Here is a 27,811-nt window from a genome sequence, read left to right on the forward strand (position 1 = left end):
GAAAATGATATAAAACATATTCATTTATTGTTTAAACCAAATTCACATGTATAGTTTTAGAGAAACTAAATACAAATTTTCTTTGTGACAGATGTGCCAGGATGTCCAATCAATCCAAGAGTTACTGACACAACTAAGACCACTGCTACTCTGAACTGGGGAAAACCTTTGGATAATGGTGGGCTTGAAGTCACAGGGTATGTGATTGAACACAAAAAAGATGGAACAGAAGAATGGGTCAAAGATACCCCTTCACATCCAATAAGGATCACAGAGTTTGTGGTACCAGATCTGGAAGCTGGTGGAAAGTATCTTTTCAGAATAAGTGCGGTAAATGCTAAGGGAGCAGGTGAACCTGCTGAAATTCAGGACCTGGTTGAGATTGTGGAACGTGCAGCTGAACCGGATTTAGAGCTTGATGTTGAACTAAGAAGGACTCTTGTTGTCAGAGCCGGCTGTTCCATAAGACTTTTTGTGCCAATCAAGGGTCGTCCTACACCTACAGTAACTTGGACTAAAGAAGGGGGCCCTGTTCCACGAGCAGTTATAGACAGCACAGAATCGTACACAATGCTTCTTGTTCCAGAAAGTATTAGAAACGATACAGGCAAATATGAGCTTACACTTGAAAACTCCGCTGGTAAGAAAAGTGCTGATATTCATGTGAGAGTTCTTGATACACCTGGACCTCCAATCAATCTGAAACCAGTTAAAATTGACAAAGAAAGTATATCACTTCAATGGGAGATGCCTCTTGTTGATGGTGGGGCCAAGATCACCAACTACATAATTGAGAAAAGGGAATCAACCCGCAAGGCCTTTGCTACCGTTATTACAAACTGCCCTACAACATCTGTCAGAATTGGCGATCTGGGAGAAGGCTGTGAGTACTACTTCAGAGTGTCTGCTGAAAATGAATACGGCATTGGCGAGGCAGTTGAAACCACAGATCCAATTCGTGCATCCCAGTCTCCATGTGCTCCAGAAAGCATAATTCCAACTGATATCACAAAGAACTCTGTTAGCTTGGCTTGGACCAAACCCAAGCATGATGGCGGAAGCAGGATAACAGGATACGTATTAGAGGCCCAAAAGAAGGGTACAGACCAATGGGCTCATGTAACAACAGTAAAGTCCATGGATTTCACTGTAAAGAATCTCAATGAGAATGAGGAGTACATTTTCCATGTTATGGCTGTAAACCAATCTGGCAGAAGTGTTCCACGTGAGAGTAAACCAATTGTTGTTAGAGATTCCACTTCCCTTCCTGAGTTTGACTTGCGCGGTGTGTGTAAAAAAACTGTTATTGCCAAAGCAGGTAGTGATATAAAGATTGAAATTCCAGTTTTTGGACGTCCTAGACCAACAATTTCTTGGCAAAAGAATGACACAGCACTGAAACTCACCCAGAGAATAAATGTTGAAACTACTGCTGCAACAGCTGTTCTTAATATATCTGAATGCACTAGGGATGACAGTGGTGTGTACACCATATTAGGAAAGAACATTGTTGGATCTGTGAAAGACAACATCATTGTAAAAATACATGATGTACCTGGACCTCCGAAAGGACCCGTTCAAATCGTGGAAATCTCTCGAACCTTTTGCATGTTCTCATGGGAAACTCCGGAGAATGACGGGGGTGTTCCGATAACTAACTATGTGGTTGAGATAAGAGAAACTACTTCTCAAACATGGACTGAGCTATCCTCCACAGTCATACGTACAATGTTTAAAGCCAGCCGCTTAACCACAGGATCGGAGTATCAATTTAGAGTAAAAGCCAAGAATAGGTACGGTGTTGGACCTCCCATTACTTCAGAGGCAGTCATGGCATCATATCCTTTCAAGGTACCCGGGCCACCAAGTACTCCTACTGTTGTAGCATTTACCAAAGATTCAATTACAATTGGCTGGAATGAACCTGTGTCTGATGGTGGAAATGAAGTAATGGGTTACCATGTTGAGAGGAAAGAAAGAAGCAGCATTGTGTGGCATAAGATCAGCAAGGGTCTTGTTAAAGGAAATATCTTCAAGTCCACAGGACTTGAGGATGGAGTTGCCTATGAGTTTCGTGTTATGGCTGAAAACATGGCTGGAATTGGTAAACCTAGCAAGGTCTCAGAGGCAATACTGGCTTTGGACCCCGTAGATCCCCCAGGTCAGCCTGTACCCATAATTGTAAACAAGAATGCAATCACAATTCAGTGGACAAAGCCTGAGTATGATGGTGGCTTCAAAATTACTGGGTACACAGTGGAAAAGAGAGAACTCCCTACTGGTCGCTGGACTAAAGCTAACTTCACCAACATCATTGAGACAACATTTACTGTTAGTGGACTGACTCAGGACACTTCCTATGAGTTTCGAGTTATAGCCAGAAATTCAGCAGGTTCAGTGAGCCTGCCTTCTGATCCCTCTGGCCCAATTGCCTGTAAAGATGACATTACTGAACCAAGAATTATGGTTGATGCCATCTTCAAGGATGTTATTCTGCTGAAAGCAGGGGAATCTTTCAAGCTGGATGCTGATATAGGTGGCCAACCAACCCCATCTATGTCTTGGACAAAAGATGGAAAGGAGGTAGAGAACACAATGAAACTGGAAGTCAGATATACTGAACTAACGACGACTCTCACCAACAAGGATTCTGTCAGGTCAGATAGTGGTGAATTTGTTTTGACTGCATCTAATGCTGGAGGATTTGCAAAGCACATTTTTAATGTCAAGGTCCTTGACAGACCTGGAGCACCACTTGGACCACTTACAGTTTCTGAAATAACTGCGGACAACTGTGTACTTACCTGGTCACCACCTGCAGATGATGGTGGGTCAAAAATTGAGGGTTATGTAATTGAAAAACGGGAATCAAGCAGATTGGTTTGGACCACTGTTGTTTCTGGCCTATTAGTAACACAATACAAAGTGACCAAACTTCTGAAAGGAAATGAATACATATTCAGGATTATGGCTACCAACAAATATGGACTCGGAGAGCCTCTTGAATCAGAACCCACTATTGCTGACAACCCATATAGGATTCCGGATCCCCCAGAGAATCCTGAGGTGACTGTTATTACTAAAGATTCCATGGTTGTAATGTGGCAAGAACCAAAGAGTGATGGAGGAACACCCATTACCAATTTCAATATTGAAAGAAAAGACAGAGTTGGCCTTCGCTGGGTCAAATGCAACAAGAGAAAGGTCAAAGATTTACAGTTTAAGACAACAGGCCTTGTTCCTGGCCATGAATATGAATTTAGAATAACAGCAGAAAATGCTGCTGGGGTGAGTGCACCAAGTGTCTCCAGTCCATTCTACAAGGCTACAGATGCACTGTATAAACCAGGGCCTCCTTGCAACCCCAGAGTCTTGGATACAACCAAATCCTCGATTACTGTTGCTTGGAACAAGCCTTCATATGATGGTGGCTCTGATATTAGTGGTTACATTGTGGAGACATGTATGCCATGTGAAAAAGAAGAGGAAGAAGAGTGGACAATTGTTACACCCAAGGATGGTCTCCTTGCAACTTCATTTACCATTATTGATCTAAAGGAGAACCAAGAATACAAAATTAACATATCTGCCATCAACAGTGAAGGACTTGGAGAGGCAGTATCTGTACCTGGAAATCCCAAAGCAGAGAACAGACTTCTTCCACCTGAGATAGATTTAGATATAGAGCTTCGTAAGGTGGTCTGTCTGCGAGCTTGCTGCTCACTTAGACTGTTTGTGCCAATTAGGGGAAGACCACCTCCTCAAGTTAAATGGACAAAAGATGATGGGGAGCACCTAGATAGAGCAACCATTGACAGCACACCATCATACACATTACTTGTAATTGAAAATGTTAATAGATTTGACAGTGGAAAATACAACCTTACTGTTGAAAACAGTTCTGGTTCCAAAACAGCTACAGTGCAAGTCAGAGTACTTGATACACCAAGTGCCCCACAAAATCTGAAAATTACTGCTGTCACAAATGAAGCTGTGACTTTAACTTGGGATCCACCAATGAATGATGGAGGAGTAAAAATTAAGAACTATATAGTTGAAAAGCGCGAGTCTACAAGAAAAGCATATGCCACAGTTAATGCTAACTGCCATAATACTACCTTCACAGTTGATCAGCTCCTGGAGGGGTGCAACTATTACTTCAGGGTATTGGCTGAAAACGAATATGGCATTGGTTTGCCAATTGAGTCTATTGAATCAGTTAAAGTGTCTGAAAAACCACAGCCTCCTGGAAAAATAACTCTTAAGGATGTTACCAAAAATAGTGTTACCCTCACATGGGAAAGGCCAGAACATGATGGTGGCAGCAGAGTGGGTTGTTATGTTGTTGAGATCCAACCTAAGGGTGTTGATAAGTGGACACAGGCATTAATTGTGAAGGAAACAGAAGCTACTATCAATGGACTAAATGCAGGAGAGGAGTATATGTTCCGTGTTGCAGCAAGAAATGAGAAGGGAACAAGTGACCCCCGCCAAATTGGTGTCCCTGTAATAGTAAAAGATCTTGTGATTGCACCTGTTGCTAAAATGTTGTTTAATACCTTTACTGTGCTTTGTGGAGAAGATTTGACAGTAGAAATTCCATTTTTTGCTCGTCCTAAAGCTGCAATCTCCTGGGTTAAAGATGGTCAGCCTCTGAAGAGAACTACCAGAGTTAATTTTGATGCAACTGAGGCTATGCTTAAACTCAACATTAAAGAAGCTACTAAAGATGATGTTGGACAATATCTTATTACTCTAAGCAACTCTGCAGGAGAGACTGCAGCAAATGTTGGAATTGTTGTTCTTGACAAACCTGGCCAGCCTGGTGGACCAGTTAAGGTTGATGAGGTAACTTCTGACAGTGTAACTATCTCCTGGAATCCACCAGAATATTCTGGTGGTTGTACAATCAAAAATTACATTGTGGAAAAGAGAGATACATCCACCACAAACTGGATGACTGTATCATCCAACCTAGCAAGAACAAAAATTAAGGCAGGCAGGCTTAAAACAGGCTCTGAGTATCAATTTAGAATCACAGCTGAAAATAGATACGGGAAAGGCCCATTTCTTCTTTCTGAATGCATTGTTGCTCAGTATCCATACAAGCTCCCAGGACCACCAGGAACACCTTCAGTTGTTACCTGTACCAAGGACACCATGGTTATTGCCTGGAATGAACCTGTGATTGATGGTGGGAGTACTATATTGGGTTACCATCTTGAGCGCAAAGAAAGAAACAGTATCTTATGGGTGAAACTAAACACATCTCTCATTACTGACCAAACATTGAAGACCACAAATCTTGAACCTGGAATGGAGTATGAATACAGAGTTTATGCTGAAAACATAGTTGGAATAGGCAAAGCAAGCAAGGTATCTGAGGGACGTGTCGCAAGAGATCCTTGTGATCCCCCAGGTACTCCAGAGGCAATAAAAATTACCAATGACTCTGTGACAATTATCTGGACCAAGCCTGAATATGATGGTGGTGCAAAGGTGACTGGCTACATTGTGGAAAAGAAAGAACTTCCTGAGGGACGCTGGCTTAAGGCTAACTTTACTAATGTAATTGAAACAGAATACGTTGCAACCGGTCTTGTTATGGACAATCAGTATGAATTCCGTGTCATTGCTAGAAATGCTGCCGGTGTTCTTAGTGCTCCCTCTGACACCACTGGTCCTATAACAGCTAGAGATGAAGTTGAACCTCCACGTATTAGTATTGATCCAGAGTACACCCAGACTCTTGTGGTTAATGCTGGTGAAAACTTTAAAATTCATGCAGATGTTCATGGCAAACCATTGCCCTCTATCCATTGGATGAAAGGGGAGCTGGAACTGGGTAATACTATAAACAGAGATATAAAGAATACACCTACTAAAGCCATTATATCTGTAAAAGAAGCTAAGCTTTCAGATGGAGGCCAATACACTCTGCTGCTAAAAAATCCAGGAGGAGAAAAGGTAGTACATGTTAATGTGGTTGTCTTAGATAAGCCTGGTGAACCACAAGGACCTGTTGTTGTCACAGGAATAAACAATGACCAATGCTGCCTTTCATGGAAACCACCACTAAACGATGGTGGTAGCACTGTTTCCCACTACATTGTAAAGAGAAGAGAAACAAGCAGGTTGGTCTGGACAGTTGTTGACCCGAAAGTGGAAACAACAGGTTTAAAGATCACTAAGCTCCTAGAGGGAGATGAGTATATCTTCCGAGTTTATGCTGTCAACCAGTTTGGAGTAGGTGCACCGCTAGAGTCTGCTCCTGTGTTGATCAAGGATCCATGTCTGCCACCCAGTTCACCCAAAAATGTAGAAGTTTCAGAAATTAAAAAAGATTCAATGGTTCTTAACTGGGAAACTCCTTCTGAAACTGGAGGCAGTCCTATTATTGGATACATAATTGAAAAACACGATAAAGAGGGTGTGAGATGGACACGGTGCAATAAGCAAACAGTCATAGGTTTGACTTTCAAAGTCACTGGACTCTTGGAGAGCCATATTTATGAGTTTAGAGTTGCAGCTGAAAATGCTGTTGGCATTGGTGAGCCAAGTTCCCCAACTGTTTTCCATAAAGCAGTTGATCCTATATTCAGGCCTGGCCCGCCACTTAACCCAAAAGTCTCAGACACAACAAAATCTTCAGTGGTCCTAACGTGGTCAAAGCCTGTATGTGATGGAGGCTGTGAGATACAGGGATATATTGTTGAGTGTTGTACTACAACAGTATCAACTGAACCCCCGGAAACCACAGACAAAGTTGCTACAGAAGTACCAGCTGAGGAATGGAAAATTTGTACACCACCAACGGGTGTAAAGAAAACAAAATTTGAAGTTGTAAATCTGAAGGAAAATCAGGCATACAAGTTTAGAGTGTGTGCTATAAACAAAGTAGGAGTTGGTGAGCATGCTGACATTACTGGAGCTATTATAGTGCAAGAGAGGGCAGAAGAGCCAGACCTTGATATTGACCCAGATCTGCGAAAGATAGTGACCTGTAAAGCTGGCACCTCCCTTAGGCTGTTTGTTCCAATAAAAGGACGGCCCACCCCTACCATCCAGTGGGACAAAGATGAAGCCCCGCTTAAAGACTCTGCTCAAGTTGAGACAACAAGCAGTTACACATCTTTGGTAATTGACAAGACAAGCAGAAATGACAGTGGAAAATACACAATCTCTGCTGAAAATTCCAGCGGACTAAAATCTGCATTTGTTGTTGTACGTGTCCTTGACACACCCAGTGCTCCTGTTAATCTTAAAGTGAAAGAAATTACCAACCAGTCAGTAACACTGGAATGGGAACCCCCTTTGCTGGATGGTGGGTCCAAGATCAAGAACTATATTATTGAAAAGAGAGAAAGTACAAGAAAAACATTTGCTGCTGTTGCAACAAATTGTCATTCTCTTTCATGGAAAATTGAGCCTCTTCAAGAGGGTTGTAGTTACTACTTCAGAGTCCTTGCTGAAAATGCTTATGGTGTTGGTTTGCCTTCAGCGACAATAGACCCTCTCAAAGTTTCAGAGGTGCCTCAGTCTCCAAAGAGTTTAATTGTTACAGATCAGACCAAAACTAGCATCTCGTTGGCTTGGGAAAAGCCAGAATATGATGGTGGAAGCAGAGTGGTGCAGTATTTTCTTGAAGTACAGCAGAAAGGTCAGGAAAAATGGTGTCCAGTAAATACATTTAAGACAATGGAAACTACTGTCTCAAATCTAAACCCAGGAGATGAGTATCTATTCAGAGTTACAGCAATTAATGATAAGGGAAAGAGTGACCCTAAAGCTCTTACTGGTCCGGTGATGACCAAGGATTTAGTCTTTGAACCTGATATCCGTCCAGCATTTAGCAGCTACAGCGTTCATGTGAGAAAAAATATAAGTGTAGACATTCCCATCTTTGGACGCCCCAAACCAACGGTCACATGGACTAAAGATGGGGCTCCTTTAAAGTTTACCACTAGGGTTAACATTCTCAGTACACCATCAAATACAACACTAAACATTAAGGAGGCAGCAATTGATGATGGTGGAATGTACTGTATCAGTGCAACTAACGCAGTTGGAAAAAAGGAAACAACTATTGAAATCATAATACTAGACAAGCCTGGTCCACCATCAGGCCCTGTAAGATTTGAGGAAATTACAACTCAAAGTGTTACTATGTCATGGGACCCTCCAAAATACAATGGCGGGTGTCAAATCTCAAACTACATTGTTCAAAAAAGAAATACTACCACTACAACTTGGGAAAATGTAAGCATTAATTGGGCTAGAACCACCATCAAAGTGACAAAGCTGACAACTGGAACTGAGTACCAGTTTAGGATCATTGCCCAGAATCGCTATGGCAAGAGTCAAGGTTTGGATTCATCAAGCGTAGTTGCTCAGTACCCGTACAAAGAGCCAGGTCCACCAGGCACTCCCTTTATCTCATCTCTTTCCAGAGACCACCAAGTTGTTGAGTGGCATGAACCTGTCTCAGATGGAGGCAGTCCTGTTCTTGGCTACCATCTTGAGAGGAAAGAGAGAAATAGTATTCTCTGGGTGAAAATTAACAAGACACTTATTCATGATCCCTGTTTTAAGAGTTATCCCCTGGAGGAAGGTACAGAGTATGAATATAGGGTTTATGCTGAAAATATTGTTGGTGTTGGGAGAAGCAGTAAGGTCTCTGAAGGTTGTGTTGCCCGTGACCCCTGTGATCCTCCTGGTACACCGGAAGCCATCCATGTGTCCAAAGATACCATTGTAATTCAGTGGACTAAACCCGAATATGACGGTGGCAGCAATATTACTGGCTATATTATAGAAAAGCGAGACCTGCCAGAAGGGAGATGGGTAAGGGCAAATTTTACTAATGTAACTGAGACCCAGTTTACCGTCACCGGTCTTACTGAATGTGCACAGTATGACTTCAGAGTCATTGCTAAAAATGCTGTTGGTACAGTGAGCAAACCATCATACAATAGTGGTCCAATTATAGCAAGTGATGAAGTTGAAGCACCTAAAGCTTCTATTGACCCTGGATTTACCAAAACTATTACCATCAATGCAGGTCAGACATTCAAGATAGATGCAGATGTTCGTGGCAAGCCATTGCCAACAATGCAGTGGTTTAAGGAAGAAAAGATGGTAGAGAACACTCTCAGAATAGAAATGAGAAACACTGAAAATCATGCAATGATAGTCATTAAAGACTCTGTCAGAGATGATGGTGGAAATTATACTCTGCTGCTGACAAATGAAGCTGGAACGGAAAAAGTTATTTTCAAGGTTTTGGTTCTGGACAGGCCCAGTCAATGTGAAGGACCCATCCACATCACTGGAGTAGCTGAAGACAGATGCACACTATCATGGCGTGTCCCTCTACATGATGGAGGTAATCCTATTACACATTATGTCATCGAGAGACGAGAGACCAGTCGTCTAGCTTGGACTGTTGTTTCAAATAGTTGTAGCACCACGTGCCACAAAGTTAACAAGTTATTAGAAGGCAATGAGTATATGTTCCGTGTAATGGCAGTTAACAGCTATGGTATCAGTGAACCACTGGAGTCTAGTCCAGTTACTATGAGGACCCCTTTTGTTCCACCTGGTTCACCTCATATTGAAAACATATGCGATATTTCCCATGATGGCATGACCATTACCTGGTCAGCTCCTGGTAGTGATGGAGGCACTGAAATTACTAGCTACATCATTGAAAAGAAGGACAGAGCTGGAATTAAGTGGACTAGATGCAACAGACAGAAAGTTACTGATCTCTCTTTTAGAGTTACAGGCCTCTCTACAGATCATGAGTATGAGTTCAGAGTTGCTGCTGAAAACATAGTTGGAGTAGGAGAACCAAGTCTTCCCAGTTCATATTACAAGGCTTGTGATCCCAAGTTCAAACCTAGTGCCCCAACATATGTGAATGTTATTGACTCAACAAAAACGTCTATTACAGTTTCATGGGGTAAGCCTCTTTCTGATGGTGGCAGTGAGATTCAAGGATACATTGTGGAAGTATGTAAAGCTGAAGAAGAGCAGTGGACCATGGTTACTCCTCCTACTGGTCTACGTGTCAACAAATATGAAATTACGAAGCTTACTGAGGGTCAGGAGTACAAGATCCAAGTGTGTGCTTTGAACAAACTTGGAGTTGGTGAGCCACTTAGTCTTTCTGGAACAATCAAACCAGAGGAAAAGTTTGAGCCCCCACAAATTCATCTTCATTCTGAGTTGAGAAAAGGCATAACAGTGAAAGCTGGTGGATCTGTTAGAATCCATATTCCTTTCAAAGGCAGGCCAGCACCAGAGATCATGTGGATGAAGGATGAGGGAAACCTGACTGAAAAGGCTGTAATTGAAAAAGCTGTCAACTTTACACAACTGTCCATAGATTCATGTGACCGTAATGACTCTGGGAAGTATACTCTGAGTTTGACCAATAGCAGTGGCTGTGTGTCTGAGTTTGTGTCAGTTAAAGTTTTGGATACACCTGGGCCCCCACAGAACCTTGTGGTTAAAAGTATCAAAAAGGATTCTGTTACTCTTGAATGGGATGTCCCACTAAATGACGGGGGTTCCAAAATCAGAAACTATGTCATTGACAAACGTGAATCAACCAGGAAGGCATATGCAAATGTGTCCACAAAATGCCTCAAGACTACATTCAAAGTTGAGAATCTAATTGAAGGTGCTCTGTATTACTTCAGAGTTATGGCTGAGAATGAATACGGGATTGGCCAAGCTGTTGAGACAAAAACTGCCTCCAAGGCTTCTGAGGTACCTCTGCCAGTGGGAAAGGTGTTTCTCACTGATGTTACTAAGACTAGTGCCACACTGGCCTGGGAGAAACCTGAGCATGATGGGGGGAGTAGAATTGGTGGGTATCTGATAGAAATGCTACCAAAGGGCACAGACAAATGGGGAGTTGCTACAAATACAAAGACTTGTGATGGAACTGTGACAGGCCTTACTGCTGGTGCAGAATACCAATTCCGTATTATTGCTTACAATGAGAAGGGAAAGAGTGAGCCAAGGGTACTTGCTGCCCCTGTGATTGCAAGTGATATGACCATGGAGCCAAACATTAATATGCAATTCAACACGTACACTGTGTTAGCTGGAAAAGATTTGAAGTTAGAGTTCCCTGTTCTTGGCAGACCCAAACCTAAAGTCAATTGGATGAAGAATGGTCAACCATTCAAGGTTACTTCCAGAGTTAACATACTAAACACTGCATCAACAACTGGAATTCAGATTACAGAGGCATGCAAAGACGACTTTGGCAAATACTCTATTACTGCAAACAATGCTGTTGGCACTGTCACAGAAGATTTGACTGTTGTAATCCTTGACAAGCCTGGTCCTCCTAAGGGTCCAGTCAATGTTATTGAGGTCAGCAACACCTTTGTCCATTTGTCCTGGGAGCCCCCAGAGTACACTGGTGGGTGTCAAGTAAAGAACTACATTGTGGAAAAGAGAGATGCTACAACTACAGTTTGGCAACCAGTTAATACACATTTGGCAAGAACAGCTTTGAAAATTACCAAGCTAAAAACCAGTGCAGAATACCAGTTCCGAATCATAGCAGAAAACAGATATGGTAAAAGTGTGCCTCTAGAATCTAAGGCTATTGTTGTGCAGTATCCATACAAACCGCCAGGACCTCCAGGAACACCATTTGTCAAATATGCAACTAAGGAAATGATGATTGTTGAATGGAATGAGCCAGTCATTGATGGGGGTAGTGCAGTTATTGGTTACCATCTAGAAAGCAAGGAAAGAAACAGCATTCTGTGGAACAAACTGAACAAGACCCTCATCAGTGATACTCAGTTCAAGATCTGCAATCTCGAGGAGAATATTGGATATGAATTTAGGGTATATGCAGAAAATATCGTTGGTATTGGTCGATGCAGTAAAGTCTCTGAGTCCTATGTTGCCCGTGATCCATGTGATCCTCCTGGTGCTCCTGAAGCTGTGTCCATTTCAAAAAATCAAATCAAGATTCAATGGACCAAGCCACAGTATGATGGTGGCAGCAAAGTAAATGGATATATTGTAGAAAGAAAGGATCTCTCCTCCCCTGATGGACGCTGGGTGAGAGCTAACTTTACCAATGTAGTTGAAACTGAGTACATTGTCACTGGTCTGACAGAGAAGGAGCAATATGAATTCAGAGTTATTGCAAGAAATGCAGCTGGAGTTTTCAGTGAGCCATCAGACAGCTCTGGACCCATCACAGCAACTGATGAAATTGAAGCACCAAGAGCTTCAATGGATCCCAAATACAAGGATGTTATTGTTGTAAATGCTGGAGAAAGTTTGCTTCTTTATGCAGACATTTATGGAAAACCACTTCCTGATGTCTTCTGGCTGAAAGAGGGAAAAGACATTGAGAAAACCTTGCGCATTGAAGTGAAAACTACGCAAAAAAAGACAACCATGACAATTAAGGATGTCACCAAACTTGATTGCGGTAATTATGAACTTGTGCTCAAAAATCTTGGGGGCACTAAAGCCTTCCCTATTGCTGTTAAAGTCCTTGATAAGCCAGGGCCACCTACTGGACCTATGAAAGTGACTGGAGTCATGGCTGACAGATGCATCCTATCATGGTCTGAGCCAACTCTAGATGGTGGTGCCAGTGTCTCTCACTATGTTTTGGAAAAAAGAGAGACAAGCAGGTTGTCCTGGACAATTGCCGCTCCTGTCGTTAAGGAGCTATACCACAAGGTTACAAATTTGCTTCCATTAAATGAATACCTTTTCAGAGTAAGGGCAGTCAACAAATATGGTGTTGGTGATTGCCTCGAAAGTGAGCCTGTTATTGCACGCAATCCTTACAAGCCACCAAGTTGTCCTGGCACCCCAGAAGCAAATGAAATCACGAAAGACTCTATGGTTGTGTCGTGGACTGCTCCAGAACACACAGGTGGAGCTGAAATTCAAGGTTACCACCTTGAAAAACGCAGCAAAGACAGTGTTAGATGGACTAAATGTAACAGGCAAAAGTTAACAGACACTCATTTTAAAGTCACTGGACTGACAACGGATCATTTCTATGAGTTCCGTGTTGCTGCTGAGAATGAGGCCGGAGTAGGAGATCTCAGTGAACTGTCTCTATTTTATAGAGCATGTGATGCTACAACCCCACCTGGACCTCCCCACCACCCTAAAGTGACTGACTATACAAAATGCTCTGTATCTCTGTCTTGGAACAAACCCGACTCTGATGGTGGAGCATTTATAAAGGGATACATAGTTGAAATGAGGGAGTATACTCCTGTGCCTGAGTTAAAAGATGGAGAAGATGTAACAACAGCAATCAAAGCACCTGCTGAAAAAGAATGGACCATGTGCACTCCACCCACTGGTATTCAAACTACCAAATTAACTGTCACCGACCTTAAAGAGGGTGGAGAATACCAGTTCCGTATCTGTGCTGTCAATTCAGAGGGAGTAGGGGAAGCTGCTAATGTCCAGGGAACAGTTATTACTTCCGACAAAACGGAAGCACCAGAAATCGAGTTGGATGCTGATCTTAGAAAGGTTGTATCTGTCCGTGCTGGTGGAACTCTGCGTCTTTTTGTCACCATTAGAGGCAGACCTGAACCTGTTGTGAAGTGGGAAAAGATCGACGATAACCTCACAGAACGTGCTGCTGTTGACACCACTAGTTCATATACCATGTTAGTCATTGACAATGTTAACCGCTTTGACAGTGGCAAGTACTCACTAACACTTACAAACAGTAGTGGTACAAAAACTGCAGTCATTGTTGTAAGAATTTTGGACTCACCAGCTGCACCACAACATTTTACTGTAAAAGAGATCAAAAAAGATTCAGTGATTCTTACCTGGGATACACCTCTCAATGATGGAGGGGCTAAAATCACAAACTACATTGTTGAAAAGAGAGAATCTGTCAGGAAGGCTTACACTACTGTCACTAACAACTGTACAGCCAATACACTTAAGATTGAAGAGCTTCCTGAGGGAGGAATTTTCTACTTCAGGGTCAGTGCTGTCAATGCCTATGGGCAAGGCCAGATGGTTGAAAGTAAAGAAATTAAAGTGTCTGAGGTGCCTCTTCCACCAAACAAAATTATTGTTGTTGATGTGACAAAGACAAGTGTTTCACTGGGTTGGGAAAAACCAGCACATGATGGTGGAAGCAAAGTATTGTGTTATAATGTGGAATTTAAGCCAAAAAGTGGGGATAAATGGGGTACAGCATGCACAGTTAAGGTACTAGAAGCTACAATTCCCAACTTGACCCCTAATGAAGCTTATTTATTTAGAGTTATTGCAATTAATGAAAAGGGAAAAAGTGAACCAAGAGATCTCGGCCTCCCTGTTGTTGCAAAAGACATTGGAATTGAACCCTCAATAAATTTGCATTTTAATACATTTAGTGTAAAGGCTGGAGAAGACCTCACTGTTGAAGTCCCTGTGAGAGGCAGACCTAAACCTGCAGTATCTTGGAAAAAGGATAACCTTCCTTTGAAGCAAACATCATCAGTCACCATCTTAAATACTGCAACTTCATCAAAAGTTATCATTAAGGAGGCTAGAAAGGAACATGTTGGCAAGTATGAAATTACTTTGGCCAATACAGCAGGAACTGCCACTGCCGATATTGGGATTATTGTTCTTGATAAACCAGGGCCACCTAAAGGAATAAAAGTGGATGCAGTGACGTCAGACAGCATTACATTGTCCTGGTCTCCTCCTGAATATGATGGTGGATGTTCAATAAGCAATTATATTGTGGAGAAAAGAGATAATAATTCCCAAGAATGGCAAATAGCAGCAAGTAATGTTGCCAGGACATCATTCAAAGCAGGACGCCTGACACATGGAGCAGAATACCAATTCCGCATCTACGCAGTCAATCGTTATGGGAAGAGCACCTATCTAGACTCACCAGGAATCACTGCTCAGTATAACTTTAAACAACCTGGACCTCCATCTACACCTATAGTTAAACTAGCCACTAAATCCTACATGCTGGTGACTTGGAATGAACCAGTGATTGATGGTGGCAGTTCCATTTTAGGCTACCATCTAGAAAGGAAAGAACGTTCTAGCATAATTTGGTCAAAGTTGAACAGGGGACTCATCAAAAATACAGAATACAAAGTCACAGGTATTGAAGAAGGATTGATGTATGAATACCGTGTCTATGCTGAAAATATTGCAGGTATTGGTAAATGCAGCAAGGTTTGTGAAGCTGTAGCAGCCAGAGATCCCTGTGATCCCCCTGGAACACCTATAGTCACAGCTGTTACAAGAACATCTGTTTCCTTGTCTTGGAATAAACCAGAATATGATGGTGGAGCTAAGGTTTCTGGCTACATTATTGAAAGTAGAGACATTCCAGAAGGACGATGGACAAGGTGTAACTTCACAAATGTGCCTGAAACTCACTATGATGTGACAGGCCTTATAGAAAACAACCAGTATGACTTCCGTGTTATTGCAAAGAATGCAGCTGGACTGTTCAGTATACCTTCAGATGGCACAGGCCCTATCACTGTCAGGGATGATGTGGATCCACCACGCATCATGATGGATGTAAAGTACAAGGAAACCTTGCTTGTAAAAGCAGGAGAGACTCTGAAGATTAACGCAGACCTTGCTGGATATCCTGCCCCTGTTGTTTACTGGACAAAGGATGACAAAGAGATTGAGCTGAGAGCTAGGATAAAGATTGTTTTAACAGACGCAAGTACATCTTTAATAATAAAAGATAGTGTCAGAGGGGATTCTGGACAGTATGCCCTGACTTTGCGCAATATTGCTGGAAAAGTTACTGTGCCAATAAACTGTGTTATTCTGGATAAGCCCGGACCATCAGCAGGACCTCTGCAGGTCACTGACCTCACAGCAGAAGACTGCACTCTCTCATGGGGTCCTCCACAGGAAACAGGAGGTGCAGACATTACACATTACATTGTGGAGAAGCGTGAAACCAGCCGCTTGGCATGGACACTGGTTAAGGGAGATATAACAAAAACCTACCTTAAAGTCAAAGGCTTGCTTAAAGGGAATGAATATATCTTTAAGGTTCTGGCTGTAAACAAACATGGAATTGGTGAAGCACTGGAAAGTGAATCTATAAAAGTTACAGACCCATATACTCTGGCCACTGCTCCATCTAGTGTTGATGTCACTTCTATCACTGGAGATTCAATGACTGTCACATGGTGCAAACCAGCCACTGACGGAGGCAGCCCTATAAGAGGATACGTGGTTGAAAGACGTGAAAAAACTGGCATGCGCTGGGTAAGAGTTAACAGAGAGCTAGTTGCTGAGTGCAGCCTCTTAGTGACTAAACTTCGTAAGGGTTGTGAATATGACTTCAGAGTCTCTGCAGAAAATGCAGCTGGTCTTAGTCCTCCAAGTGAACCATCTGCAACATTTAGGGCACTAGATCCTTTGGTGGTACCTTCTCGCCCAACCAAACCAAAGATAGTAAATTCCACCAAGGACAGTGTTTCTATTGTCTGGAAACCACCAATAAGTGATGGTGGGGCTCCCATCTTGGGATATAGTGTAGAATTCCGTGAGTACTTGAGAAAACCAGAGCCTGAAGTTGAAGAAGAAGAAGAAGAAGAGGATGAATATGAGGAGGAGGAGGAAGAGGTCACAGAATCACCTGAAGAACTGGCAAGATGGGTTGAAGCTATTCCCCTTACCAAAAGTTTAGAATTTACAATCGCTGGATTAAAAACTGGTGAAGAATATGAATTCTGTGTGAAGGCAATAAACAAAGTTGGCTGCAGTGTGCGGAGCTCCTGTTCAGAACCATTCAAAGCAGAAGAAACAACTGCTGAACCATCATTTGATGTGGACCTTGAGATCCGTAAGATACTTATTGTAAAGCATGGTACTGCATTTACTCTGAGTGTTCCTATCAAGGGGAAACCTGTTCCATCTGTTCAATGGACCAAAGAGGGTGTTGATCTTAAAGTCAGAGGAACTATTGAATCAACAGGCTCCAGCACGTCATTGACTGTTGACAACTCAAATAGAAATGACTCTGGAGAATATTTTGTCACAATTGAGTCACCATTGGGAAAAGCGACATTACCCATGGTGGTAAAAGTTCTGGACACCCCTGGACCACCAATCAATGTTAAAGTTTCAGCAGTAACAAGGGATTCAGCGACTCTAACATGGGATCCTCCAGAGAATGATGGTGGTGATCCAGTAAAAGCCTACCATGTTGAGAAGCGTGAGGCCAGTAAGAAGGCTTGGGTTTCAGTGACCAGCAACTGTCATGCTCTGACCTACAAAATAGAAGACTTGCAAGAAGGAGCCATCTATTACTTTAGGGTTTTTGCAGAGAATGAATATGGAGAGGGAGTGCCTCAGGAAGCAAAAGCTGGAACAAAGATTACAGGTAATATTTTAACTGACTAGTCGAAATGTATACTTTTTTAGCACAAGATAAACAACATTTCTCTTTGTGTTACAGAGGTACCAACTCCACCTTCAAAACTTGGAGTGGCAAATGTTACCAAAGACTGTGTTACAATTGCTTGGACAAGACCAGAATATGATGGGGGTAGCAAGGTCACTGGATATGTGATTGATGCCCTAGAGAAAGGACAGACCAAGTGGGTAAAATGTGCCACAGTAAAGACCATGTCCCACACTATCAAGAGTTTAAGGGAGGGAGCTGAGTACTTCTTTAGGGTCTGTGCTGAGAATCATGCTGGACTGAGTGAACCAAAGGAAATGATTGTTCCTGTAATTGTCAAGGAAATACAAGGTATTGTTTTAACATTACTGTTGAATTTTTATTTTTTTAAGTGTAAAAAGTTGTCAATTATCATTATACAGTGGGGCAAACAGTATTTGGCTGACACAAACTCTGCAAGTTGTCCCACATGAAAAGATGAGGTCTCTGATCTTCACCATAGGTACACTTCAGATGTGAGAAAGAATGTAGGAAAAGAATCCGGGATATCACATTGTATAATTTCGGAAGAATTTATTTTTATAATAGAGGAGGAAATAAGTTTAAGAACCTTGGTTGGAAATACTAAAGTCAAATATTTCCTGTAGGTCTTCATGAGGTTTTCACACAAGTGTGGCTGCTATTTTTCTTTAAAACCTCCATCCATGCAGATTTTCTCAAGAGCTGAGAAATTTTGGGGCTTAACAACACTGCCTTTTAATTCCCTCCACAGATTTTCTATCAGATTAAAACCTAGGTAGAGACTGGCCAGGTCACTCAAGGTTCTTGAAATGCTTATTGAACAACACTGAGATCATTGTCATGCCTGTAAAACAAGCATTGAGTGGAGTATAAGAAGAGCTTCTTAAGCAAGTTGTCAAAGGGCTGTGAGGTCTAGAAGTCATGCTTGCTCGTAGAAGCTAAACTCTTATTTTCAGCATCATATTGCATAAAAATCCTTAAAAAATCATATGTGATATGCTGGCGGTTTTTTTTACATTCCTTCTCTCACACTCCAAGTGTACTTACATCATAAACATTACTGACCTCTCGTCTTTTTAAATGGGACAACTTGCAGAATCTGTGACACAAACACTTGTTTTTCCCCCACTTTAAATGTCATAAGATTTTTTGTTTTGTATATTTAAAAAAAAGTCTGTTTATAAAAATTAACATTAGTACTGATTGTTAGTTTTTTTCACTTTATATTGTCTTGTCCTAATTTTTCAACAGAGGCTCCTGAGTTTGATATGAAAAACTACCCCAAGAATACAGTTTATGTCAGAGCAGGATCCAATCTGACATTTGACATTCCTCTTAGAGGAAAGCCCATGCCAAAAGTCACTGTGTCCAAAAATAACATCGTCATCAAGGCATCTAAGAGGCTTTTAACAGAAGTAACTCCAGATAGCTTAATAATCACTTTTAATGAAAGTATTTCTAGTGATGCTGGCAAGTATGAAATTACAGCTTCAAACATAGCCGGTACCTCCAAAATCTTTATTATTTTTGTTGTTCTGTCCAAACCTGGACCTCCCATTGGTCCAGTTCAGATTGGGGAAGTAGGAGAAACCACAGTTTGTCTAAAATGGGATCCTCCAGACTATGATGGAGGCAGTCCTGTAACCAATTACATTGTTTTAAAACGTGAAACAAGCACTCCTTCTTGGACAGAAGTATCAAAGAGTGTTGCTAGAAACTCCATCAAAGTGACAAAGCTAACCAAGGGGGAAGAATATCAGTTTAGAATCAAAGCTGAGAATCGCTTTGGGGCCGGTGACCACATTGACAGTAAACCAGTCATGATCAAGCTTCCTTACAGTAAGTCTCTTAAGTGCATTTTTTAAAGCTTCTGAACAATCTTTTTTGACTAGCAATAACATGGATATCATAATTTACAGCAACATCTGGACCTCCATCTACACCATGGGTTAGCCATGTATCTAGAGACAGCCTTACAGTCTGCTGGAATGAACCAGTCAATGATGGTGGAAGTCCTGTGATCGGATATCACCTACAGATGAAAGAGAGAAGTAGCATTCTCTGGCAAAAGATCAACAAAACAGCAATTCCAGGAAACCAATGGCGGGTTACAAACATCTGCCCTGGACTTATCTATGAGTTCAAAGTTGCAGCTGAAAATGCTGCTGGCATTGGAAAACTGAGCAAAACCTCAGAGGAGGTGCTTGCTATTGATGCCTGTGGTAAGTTTGAAAGAAAACCTGATCAAAAAAAACTCTGAGCATCTTTAGAGCATCTATTGATCTAAGATACCCTGAAGAATTGCATAAAGTAATAAAAAGAGAAATGCTGAAAGTTTTTTTCAGATTTTGTGTTATACTTTATATTGCAGTTTTTATCAAAGTTAATAGATGCTGATATATTATAAGGAGACTGAGATTATGGAGAACTTTTTAAAGCAATGATAGTATCAAATGAAAAGAAAATGTTCCACTAAGAACTAAGGTTCTGTCAGAATTAAAATATTATGTCTTAATAAAAATATTTATATATATATATATATATATTGTTTTTTACTTCACCTCAACAGAGCCCCCAGCAAATGTTCGAATCACAGAGGTGACCAAGAATTCAGTGAGTTTGGTCTGGCAAAGGCCTCCATATGATGGTGGCAGCAAGATAACTGGCTACAGTTTGGAGAGGAGGGAAGCTTCTAATGGCAGATGGGTGAAGGCCAACTTTACAAACATCATTGAACTCGGCTTTACCGTATCTGGATTAAGTCAGGATGAATCATATGAATTTAGAGTATTTGCAAAAAATGCTGTTGGATCAGTCAGTAACCCATCTCTTATTGCTGGGCCTGTCACATGTGTTGATGCTTGCGGTGAGCTACTCACGTCTATATAATACATACATGTTTTGTTTATTTTTGGTATTTTTCACTTTATTTTGAAAAACAAATCTGTCTTACAGGTACTCCAGCTATTGATCTTCCCCCTGAGTATTTGGATGTGGTTCATTACAAGGCTGGATCCTCAGTTAAACTCAGAGTAGGAATAATTGCTAAACCTTTGCCAACTATCGCATGGCTTAAGGATGGGAAGGAGCTGGTGACGAGCTCTACTGTGTCTGTGGAAAGCACAACGGACTCCTCTGCTGTTCTAATTAAAGATGCAACACGCTTTGACACAGGCTCATATGAAATAAAGATTAAAAATGTTTTCGGATCAGCATCAGCCACCATCAGGATTGAAATCATTGGTATTACGAAATTTGAAATTCTAATTTGTTTGAATGAAGCTGTTAAGCTTTAAAAAGAAACCTTCACTTATGTTTATGGAATTTACCTTTTTGTTCTCTTGCTCCCTCTTAGACAAACCTGGACCTCCGGCAGGTATCATTAACTATAACTTAATCACAGCAGAAATGATCATCTTTAGTTGGGAACCTGTTCCTGAATCTGACCAAGGAGGTTCAAAAGTGACACACTACATTGTCGAGAGACGGGAAACCAGCAGAGTGGTCTGGTCAACAGTTTCTGATAAGCACGAGCAGACGCACATCACTGTTGGCAAGCTTGTGCGTGGCAATGAGTATGTGTTCCGTGTTATGGGTGTTAACAAGTTTGGAGTTGGAGAACCTCTAGAGTCAGAACCAGTCATTGCTAAGAATGCTTTTGGTAAGTATTACTGTAGCAGAGTGACATGTTTTCTTTGATTACTATCTATTTTTATTCATTTTAATGAAATACCCTGTCGGACTATTTTCATTGCACATTAAGTGCTTATATCTTTAGACAGAATGACTAATTATTTTATTGTTTTTGTAAAAAATAAATATTGTCTTTTGTTTTTTAAGTAACTCCTGGCCAGCCTCGTACACCTGAAGTGACGACCATCACCAAGTCTACAATGTTGGTAGAATGGGACAAACCAGGTGTAGATGGCGGTAGCACAGTAACTGGCTACTATCTCGAGAGACGAGACAAAAAAAGTCTGCGCTGGATCAGAGTCTACAAAGATCCCATCGCTGACACGAAACAGAGTGTGTACCACCTAACAGAAGGCAATGAGTACCAGTATCGTGTTTGTGCTATTAACAAAGCTGGTGAGGGGCCGTTCTCTGATGCATCAGACTATTATAAGGCTGCAGACCCAGTTGGTAAGCTCTCTCAAATTAACAGTTGGTGCATTTGCCTGAATCCACCTGCCTCTGTAACCAATATTCTATTCACAGATCCACCATATGAGCCCTGTAAACTGAGGTGGTTGGACTCCACCAAGACATCCATTACCCTGGGTTGGTCCAAACCAGAATGGGATGGAGGAAGTGAGATCACTAGCTACATGGTGGAAAAGCTTGTTGAAGGACAGCAGGAGTGGGAGATGATTACTTCTAAGGGGGAGGTGAAGACTACAGAGTATACTGTTCACCAACTACAGCCAAATGTAAACTACTTCTTCAGAGTTTCTGCTGTTAATTCTGCTGGTCGTGGAGAACCCTTAGAGATGACTGAAGCAGTGCAAGCAAAGGACATCTTAGGTAAATCTAGTTCTTGTAACATAATGAAAAGTTTATAGCCCTGTAACTACAGTTTTGTAGCAATTCCCAAAACTGTGTATTTTTATGTTGTTCACAGAGGAGGCTCAGGTCGACTCAGATGTTGCCATGAGAACACACTACATTGTAAAAGCTGGAAAAGACGTTGAGCTCTGCGTTCCTCTGAAGGGAAGACCTGCTCCTATTGCTTCCTGGAGTAAAGAAGAAGAATGCATAGATTGCAACCCCAAATACGAGTTCCACCATTCAGATTCAACCACAGTGCTTGTTATGCGTGATGTTACCCGCCTTGACACTGGAAAATACACAGTTAAGATACAGAATGGTGTGGGAGAGCCAAAGACGCTGACTCTCTCTGTAAAGGTCCAGGACACACCTGCTCAGTGCAGGAATTTGGTCCTGAAAGATGTCTCCCGTGGAAAGGTCACTCTGGTCTGGGAACGACCTCTCTTAGACGGTGGTGCTGATATTACAAACTACATTGTTGAAAAGAGAGACTCTTCCAAGAGATCATACTCTGCAGTGACCAACAAATGCACAGAAACAACATACACCATTGAAGATCTGTCAGAAAAAACATCTTACTTCTTCCGTGTGTTAGCAGAAAATGAGAATGGCGTCGGTGACCCATGTGATACACGTGAGCCTGTCAAGGCTACAGAGACTCCAGGACCAGTCAAGGAAGTCTCTATGAAAGACTCCTCCAAGACTTCTGTTACTTTGCAGTGGCTTAAACCCGATTATGATGGGGGCAGCATAATCTCTGATTATGTTATTGAGAAGAAGATGAAAGATGAGGAATGGTCATTGGGAGGGACCAGCAGACAATGTGAGCTTGAAGTCAAGAAGCTCAAAGAGCATTCTGAAATGTTTTTCAGAGTTGCAGCTAGGAATGAGAAAGGACAGGGTGACTTTGTTGAGGTTGGGCCTATTAAAGTCATCGATTACATTATCACTCCAGAAGCAGACCTTTCAGAATACCCAAATGGCACAATCAATATTCGTCTTGGTCATAATCTACACATTGAGCTACCATACAAAGGAAAGCCTAGACCTTCTGCTTCATGGTTGAAAGACAGTTTACCTCTGAAGGAGAGCGACCAAGTGCGCTTTAAGACAACAGAAAACAAAGCCACTATAATGATTAAGAATATTAAGAAGGAAAACGAGGGAAAATACACGCTAACCCTTGACAACAAGATTAACAGGAAATCCTTCCACATTTTTGTTGTCACACTTGGCCCACCATCGAAGCCTGTTGGACCTATACGTTTGGATGAAGTCAGAGCAGAGAGCATCATGATCTCCTGGGATGAACCCAATGATGATGGTGGTGGAGACATCACTTGCTATGCAGTTGAGAAGCGTGATACCTCCAAGTCTGACTGGAAAATGGCCTGCTCTAGTGTGGAAGGAACTCAGTTCAGGATCCCCAACCTAATTAAAGGAGTTCAGTACCAGTTTAGAGTCTGTGCTGAAAACAGGTATGGTGTCAGTGAGCCTCTGGTCTCACAGATGGTTATTGCCAAACACCAGTTTAGGCCCCCAGGCCCACCAGGCAAGCCCATAGTATATAATGTCACCAATGATGGCATGACCATCCAGTGGGAGAAACCAATCTATGATGGTGGAACCCCCATCCAAGGATACCATGTGGAGAAGAAAGAAAAAAACAGCATCATGTGGCAAAAGGTGAACACAGTCCTGATTAAAGAAAACGACTACAGGATCTTGGAACTGATTGAAGGGCTCGAGTACTCCTTCAGAGTGTATGCTCAGAACGATGCTGGCTTCAGCAGAATGGGCGATGAGAGCAAGCCAACAATGGCTGTCAGTCCTGTTGGTGAGTGTGGATTTAGAATTTTGCACAGCAGTTTTTCCTTGACACATTCAAACGTCTTTGTATTTTTTTAAGTAAATTGTGTTAGTCTTTAACATATTAAAATGACTTGGGTTTTTTTTTTTTAGATCCCCCTGGCCAGCCTGACTACATTGATGTGACCAGTGACTCTGTGACGTTAAAATGGGATGCACCTAAACGCGATGGTGGTAGCAAGATTACAAGTTACAGCATTGAGAAACGTCAAGGAAAAGGTCGTTGGTTCAAGGCAAATTTGACTGATGTGCATGACTGTCAGCACACAGTTACTGGTCTGACAACAAATGAACGATATGAGTTCAGGGTAATTGCAAGAAATGCCATTGGGGTTATAAGTCCTCCATCCAATTCTTCTGGCCTGATTGTTGTAAGAAGTGAAAATGGTAAGTATTGACAGATATCTTGTTAGGTAGATAATAAAACTTAATGATAAATCCATGAGAATAACCCTGCTAATTAAAATTTTGTACATTTTTGTGAACTTTTCTTGAAATCAGCCTCTCCAAATATTGAGTTTGGCCCAGAGTACTTTGAGGGTTTGAGTGTCAAAGCAGGTGAAAACCTCAAACTCAAGGTGACTGTCACAGGGCGACCAGTACCAAAGGTAATTTGGTACAAAGATGATGTAGAGATTACCAAAAAGATGATGGACATCACTAACATTCCTGGATCAAGCACCCTATTTGTCAGGGATGCAGATCGTACATATCGTGGCCTTTACACAATAGAGGCTACCAACGGATCTGGTACCAAGAAGGAAAGCATTCTTGTCCAAGTCCAAGGTACACAGTTTATATGAGTAAAATATATATACTGGTCCCTCGTATATTGCAGGATGGATGTTTAATAATAACAATTAATAGGAGAAATCTGTGAGGTATGAATATAGATGTTATAAAGTTGTAAAACCCCCTCACTTAAAACTTTAAACACGTTTTTAGGCAGACATGAACATTTTTAGACTTTTCTTTCCTGTTTTAACTCTTAAGGTTCAAACGTTAGTAGAAACACAAGTCCAGTAGTATCATAGAATTACAGTAAAACAAAGATCTGCTCACGATCAAAGATTTAGGTATATTCGACAAACTGAAAGCATTCTGTAGTGCAAATTTGTCATGGCACAGAGGAGATTGATTGATAATGTCAACAGCCATTCATGACGCAGAGATCAGCTGAAAAAACAAAAAAGCATGTATAATTGCAGAGAAAAACAGTGAGACCGCGTAAGGTGAACGATATAGTGAGGGACCATCATATATATATGTATGTATAAATAGTAATATAAGTGTATTTAAGCTCTAAATCAGGTTTCTATTGCTTGTAACATTTTTTTGTTGCTTACATTTCTGATACAGACACTCCTGGAGAGCCAGTAGGACCCATCATCTTTAGTAATATTTCTGAGGGCAAGTGCACTCTGTCTTGGAACCCACCAGAGAATGATGGTTGTTCAGAAATTTTACATTACATTATTGAGAAAAGAGAGACTGCCAAGATCTCTTGGGCCTTAGTAACAAATGAATGTACGGAATGCATCTTTAATGCAACTAAACTCATTAAAACCAATGAGTACCAGTTCAGGGTCTCTGCTGTTAACAAGTTTGGTGTTGGCAGACCTTTGGAATCTATTCCCATCATTGCACAAATGCAGTACAGTAAGTAAAAACAGTTCAATTTATAATTTCCATATTATTTTTAACAGATATTTTATCTCCATTACTAGTTCATTTGGACACTAAATGATCTATTTGGTTTTCATAGCAACTCCTGATGCTCCAGGAACTCCTGATGCCACTGAGGTGACAGGTGAAAGCATCACCCTATCCTGGACTCCTCCAACGTCTGATGGAGGAAATCCTGTCAAGTCTTACATTCTTGAAAAACGAGAAAAGAAAACATTGCGATTCTACAAAGTCCTTACCAAAAAGCCTATCATTGAATGTGCTCACAAGGTGACAAACCTGACTGAAGATGTGGAATATGAGTTCCGTGTTATGGCTGTTAATGATGCCGGAGTTGGTGCACCTAGCAACATCTCCATACCTATCAAAGCAGCTGAGCCAAAAGATATTCCCTGTGCCCCATCTGTGGTCTGTGTGTCAGACTCTACGAACACCTCCATTAGCTTGGAGTGGACCAAGCCTGTGGATGATGGAGGGATGGAGATCCTTGGCTACATTATTGAGATGATTAAAGGGGAGGAGACTGAATGGAAGAGAGTAAATGAAGAGCTTGTAGCAGAAACAAATTACAAAGTAACTGGTTTGCAAACAGGAGCTGAGTACAAATTCCGCGTTGCAGCCGTTAACCATATTGGTAGAGGAGAAGACCAAGAGACACCAGAACATGCTCAGGCCATTGATAGGTTGACACCACCACAGGTGGATATTGATGCCACATTTAAGCAGACACACATTCTCAAGGCTGGAGGATCAGTATGTCTTGGTATCCACTTTAGAGGACAGCCCATTCCAACTTGTACCTGGTTAAAGGAGGAAGGAGAGATAGGTGCGATGTCAGAGATCACAACTACTGATAAATACAGTTCCTTAAGTATTGAAAACTGCTCAAGAAATGATACAGGCAAATACACTGTTAATCTGGAAAATGCCAGTGGCAGCAAATCCCTGACATTTGTTGTGAAAGTAATGGACACTCCTGGACCTCCTCAGGCTGTAGCTTTCAAAGAGGTATCTAGAGGCTCTGTCACACTAGTCTGGAAGCCGCCTCTCAATGATGGTGGGAGCCGTATATATCACTATATTGTTGAGAGGCGTGAAGCCAGCCGCCGCACTTGGCAACAGTGTGGTGCCAAGTGCACTCAGCATTTACTAATGGTTCAGGACCTCCTTGAGGGTGTACCATACTTTTTCCGAGTGTCCGCTGAAAACCAGCATGGTGTAGGGGAGGCCTTCGAGCTTCCTGACCCAGTTACTGCCACTGCAGAACCAGCATCTCCCAAAAAATTGGAGATTCTCGACACTACAGACAGCTCTGTTTCACTTGGCTGGCTGAAACCAGAGCATGATGGTGGCAGTCGAATCCAGTGTTACACCATTGAGGCCAGGCCAAAAGGTACAGACAAATGGGTAGTGGTTGGTAACACAAAAAATCTTATGTATGTAGTGGAGAAGCTCAACAAAGGTGAAGAATATGACTTCTGCGTGAAAGCAAAAAATGAAGCTGGTTACAGTAAGCCGAAGGAGACTGTGGCTCCTGTCCTTGTCAAAGAGCCTCACATTGAACCTGCTGCTGACTTAAGTGATATAGCAAACCAACTTATCACGTGCAATTCTGGTAAAACCTTTATCATTGACGTTCCTATAAGTGGAAGACCCACTCCTAAGGTTACCTGGAAGTTAGAGGAGATGAGGCTAAAGAGCTCCGACAGAGTCACCATTAAAGTCACAAAGGATAGAACTAGCATCTCCGTCAGAGAGGCCATGAGAGGTGATGGTGGTAAATACTACCTTACTCTGGAAAATGCTGCAGGAACAAGGACCTTTGTTGTTGCAGTTAACGTCACAGGCAGACCAAGTCCTCCAACTGGACCAATTGAAATATCATCCATCACCTCTGAGTCATGTGTAATTAACTGGCAACCACCTGAGGATGATGGTGGCATGGATATCACCAACTACATAGTAGAAAAGCGTGAATCTGGTTCCACGGCATGGCAGCTAATCAATTCCAGTGTGAAGCGCACTTCTCTTCACATCGGTCACCTGACCAAGTACATGCAGTACACATTCAGAGTCTCTGCTGAAAACAGACTTGGTGTCAGCAAGCCCACTGAGTCCGAGACTATCGTTGCAGAACATCCTTTCTGTAAGTATTCGATTGTAAAAAAAAAAGTTATATTTTTTCTATTTTTATGCATGACAATGATATGAAATAATAAAAGAAAAATTGAGATTTGTGGATAAGGCATTTACAATGTC

The 27,811-nt window shown here is 41.7% G+C and overlaps 1 protein-coding gene across 1 annotated transcript in view; it reads left to right on the plus strand.

Annotated features, from left to right (window-relative positions):
- Nucleotides 1–27,811, plus strand: part of LOC101159719 (titin) — a 171,803-nt gene that overhangs the window by 127,794 nt on the left and 16,198 nt on the right. Inside the window, exons 189-202 of the mRNA XM_023950735.1 lie at nt 92–17,407; nt 17,483–17,779; nt 18,701–19,288; nt 19,369–19,671; nt 20,019–20,315; nt 20,405–20,692; nt 20,805–21,110; nt 21,290–21,592; nt 21,668–21,973; nt 22,071–23,834; nt 23,960–24,253; nt 24,368–24,652; nt 25,226–25,525; nt 25,632–27,698. Coding sequence (XP_023806503.1) covers nt 92–17,407; nt 17,483–17,779; nt 18,701–19,288; nt 19,369–19,671; nt 20,019–20,315; nt 20,405–20,692; nt 20,805–21,110; nt 21,290–21,592; nt 21,668–21,973; nt 22,071–23,834; nt 23,960–24,253; nt 24,368–24,652; nt 25,226–25,525; nt 25,632–27,698 — 24,714 coding nt within the window. The remainder of the gene's footprint in view (nt 1–91; nt 17,408–17,482; nt 17,780–18,700; nt 19,289–19,368; nt 19,672–20,018; nt 20,316–20,404; nt 20,693–20,804; nt 21,111–21,289; nt 21,593–21,667; nt 21,974–22,070; nt 23,835–23,959; nt 24,254–24,367; nt 24,653–25,225; nt 25,526–25,631; nt 27,699–27,811) is intronic.

Source organism: Oryzias latipes, chromosome 21 (assembly GCF_002234675.1).
Source record: "Oryzias latipes chromosome 21, ASM223467v1".
Lineage (NCBI taxonomy): Eukaryota > Metazoa > Chordata > Actinopteri > Beloniformes > Adrianichthyidae > Oryzias > Oryzias latipes.